General features: G+C 34.2%; 1 protein-coding gene across 1 annotated transcript; it reads right to left on the bottom strand.

The window, feature by feature from the left end:
• Positions 1–553: 553 nt before the first annotated feature.
• Positions 554–2,008, bottom strand: LOC139525196 (shootin-1-like). Its single transcript, XM_071320387.1, has one exon. The coding sequence runs from the start codon at positions 2,006–2,008 to the stop codon at positions 554–556; it is 1,455 nt and encodes a 484-aa protein (XP_071176488.1).
• Between the last annotated feature and the right edge of the window lie 614 nt (positions 2,009–2,622).

Below are 2,622 nucleotides of genomic sequence, written 5' to 3'. Positions count from 1 at the left end.
AATGCAACATAATCAAAAGATGTGAATAGGACGATAATTTTGATATGGTCGATGAACTATGTATTTATTATATGTGACACAAAAAACATCTGTATCTTTAGTTAGGCAAATGCACTTTTCAGTTTTTGTTATTTCCAAGTTCAACTAATAATTTGGACGTTAGAAGTAACAAAGCCACAAAAGTGTGATACATATGTACTATGTTATAATACCAGGTTTAATCCATCATTTTCTATGGAAGAAGATGCCTTTACCCAGTCACAAATATGACAGTTGTTGTCCATTGCTTTTATATGTTTGAGCTTTTGATTTTGCCATTTGTTTAGGGACATTCTGTTTTGAATTTTCCTCGGAGTTCAATATTTTTATGATTTTACTTTTTAGTAATAGGAACTAAAAACAAAACATTGAAATTTGAATATGAGGAGTTTTAATACCAAATAAATGCAATGAGTTAAAGGTTGGTATTTCAATAACAATATAAAATCTGGCATAAAAGCGTGTTAAAGTTTGATACATGGTAAAACAGGCTGTACAAAGTTGAACTAATGAACTATTTAGTAAACACATCGTCTGTACTTGCTTTCTTTACTCTCTTGAAGACTTTAGACAGTTCTGAATTTGGATCTATTGAGCTTTTTGACTCTTCAGGGGCACCATCAATTTCATCGTGTGGTTTCTTATAACGATTTAGTACGCTGTGTAACTCTTTCATAGCTCCGGACGGTTCTGTTTTTGACGGCTTCGGTCTCGTAGATCGTGATGATTTTGACAGGGCATTCCCTGAATTTATTCTTTTCATCATTTCATCCAAGGCTTGTCCATAGCTCTGTTGATCAAATTCGGCTGCATTTGCTTGGGTAGGCATGTTTGCTCTCTTCTTTTTACTAGCCATTTTCGACAAAAATCCTTTTGATTGTGCCGTCGGAGGAGGAGGAGGAAGAGGAGGCGGTGGCGGTGGAGGTGGCCTCAGGGCCTGTTCTAGTTTTTCTTCAAGTTCTTTATATTGTTTGTCAAGATTTGAATACAGGTTTTCATAATTTGTTACCTTTTTAGTCAAATCGTCAACTTGAATTGAGAGATTAGATTTCTCGGTTTCCAGTTCTTCTATCGATTTGACATCAGATGAACTCTCCAATTCTTTCTGAAGGTTATTCACTTTTTGTTCCAAATTTGATTTGTCCGTCTTGAGCTCTTCTACTTCACACAAAGCTTTGGTCAATTGTTGATCATTAGCTACATTGGAAAGCAAGATGGTACTCTGGGTTTTCATTGCTTCATTCTGAGTTTTGATCTTAAGCATGATCTTCTCTGTTTCACTCCTCTTATTAGCCTCGATTTCACATTTGTTCTTTAATTCTTCATACTCCTCATATGCAGATTCTGACATAGATGTCAGTTCTACCATTGCATTTTGATATTGAAGCAAGGTATCTTTAGTCTGACTAAGGCTTTTGTTCAAGTTAAAGTTAATCTTTTTCAATCTGATATTATCCTCGCGTTCGGTGCTCAATTCTTCTCTGCTTCCAGCAAGTGCTGTGGCATAGTACGATACCTTTTCCTCTAGATCTTGTATTGTAGTGTTAAGATTGTCAGTATAATCCTTGTAAGAATCATTTTCTCCCTCTGTTGGTTCCTCTAATATTTCTGCTGGAATTTGAGTGATATCAATTTTCCCTATGTGTTCAAGTAAGGCCTGTGATTGACGTTTCAGGGCCTTGTTTTGAAATGTCATTTTTCTAGCAACATTTTCAGCCTCGTTTCTACAGCCAATTTCAATATCGTACTTCATCATAAGTCTTTCGTGCTCGGACATAGCCGGTTCAATTAATTTCTTCATATCTTCCAACATACCTTCTCGTTCTTTGAGTCGTTGGACAATCTCATTATATTGATCCTCATTTTCTTTATACTTATGCAGCAGCTCGTCATACTTCTTTAGAACTTGCCTGGATAGAGCCTTTATTTGCTTCAACTGAGAACAGTTTGTACAGTCGTTTGGGTCCATTTTTAAGGAAGCTTTTGTGCTAACCAGGAAGTTTTCAATGCTGATGATTTCGGATTGAAATCACCGGATATACTTACCTGTGTATGTATTGCTACCTGTATAGTATTATGATTCACTGACTCATGTGTTATTTAAATATGTACGGTGTACATGTATCTATTTATATATATATTCAAATACAAAAATAGATTATAAATAAAGGTATGATAAATCAGTTTTCTGTGTAGGTTAATTTCAAACATTCCCCGTTCTTAGTCCCATCTAACATGACTACTGACATAACTGTTGATAACTATGAAAACTGAATTCCTAAATATCATCATATATGAGAACAGTATATCTAATTATATATAAAATGACTGAATCAATAGTCAACGATTAATCTCACAGGGCGAGGGGATCATGTAATGATACTGTACACTACAAAATATAATACATGTATATAACAAGTCAAAAAGGGTACAACATCGCCATATAATAACTATAAAATGAACAAAAATTTGATATTTCGGATAATAGATATCCTTCTTCAATAATAGCACGATGTCAAATGAATCATGTCAATATATTCAAACTGAGACACTATCAAAATCTTGAAAATTTATAAATTTTAA

The sequence above is a fragment of the Mytilus edulis genome, chromosome 5, assembly GCF_963676685.1.
Source record: "Mytilus edulis chromosome 5, xbMytEdul2.2, whole genome shotgun sequence".
Classification (NCBI taxonomy): Eukaryota; Metazoa; Mollusca; class Bivalvia; order Mytilida; family Mytilidae; genus Mytilus; species Mytilus edulis.
The sequence above is the reverse complement of the archived record's forward strand: the minus strand, read 5'-3'. Positions and strand labels throughout refer to the sequence as shown.

Coding starts and splice junctions, on each gene's coding strand:
- LOC139525196 (XM_071320387.1), bottom strand. CDS start 2,008: ATGGACCCAAACGACTGTACAAACTGTTCTCAGTTGAAGCAAATAAAG.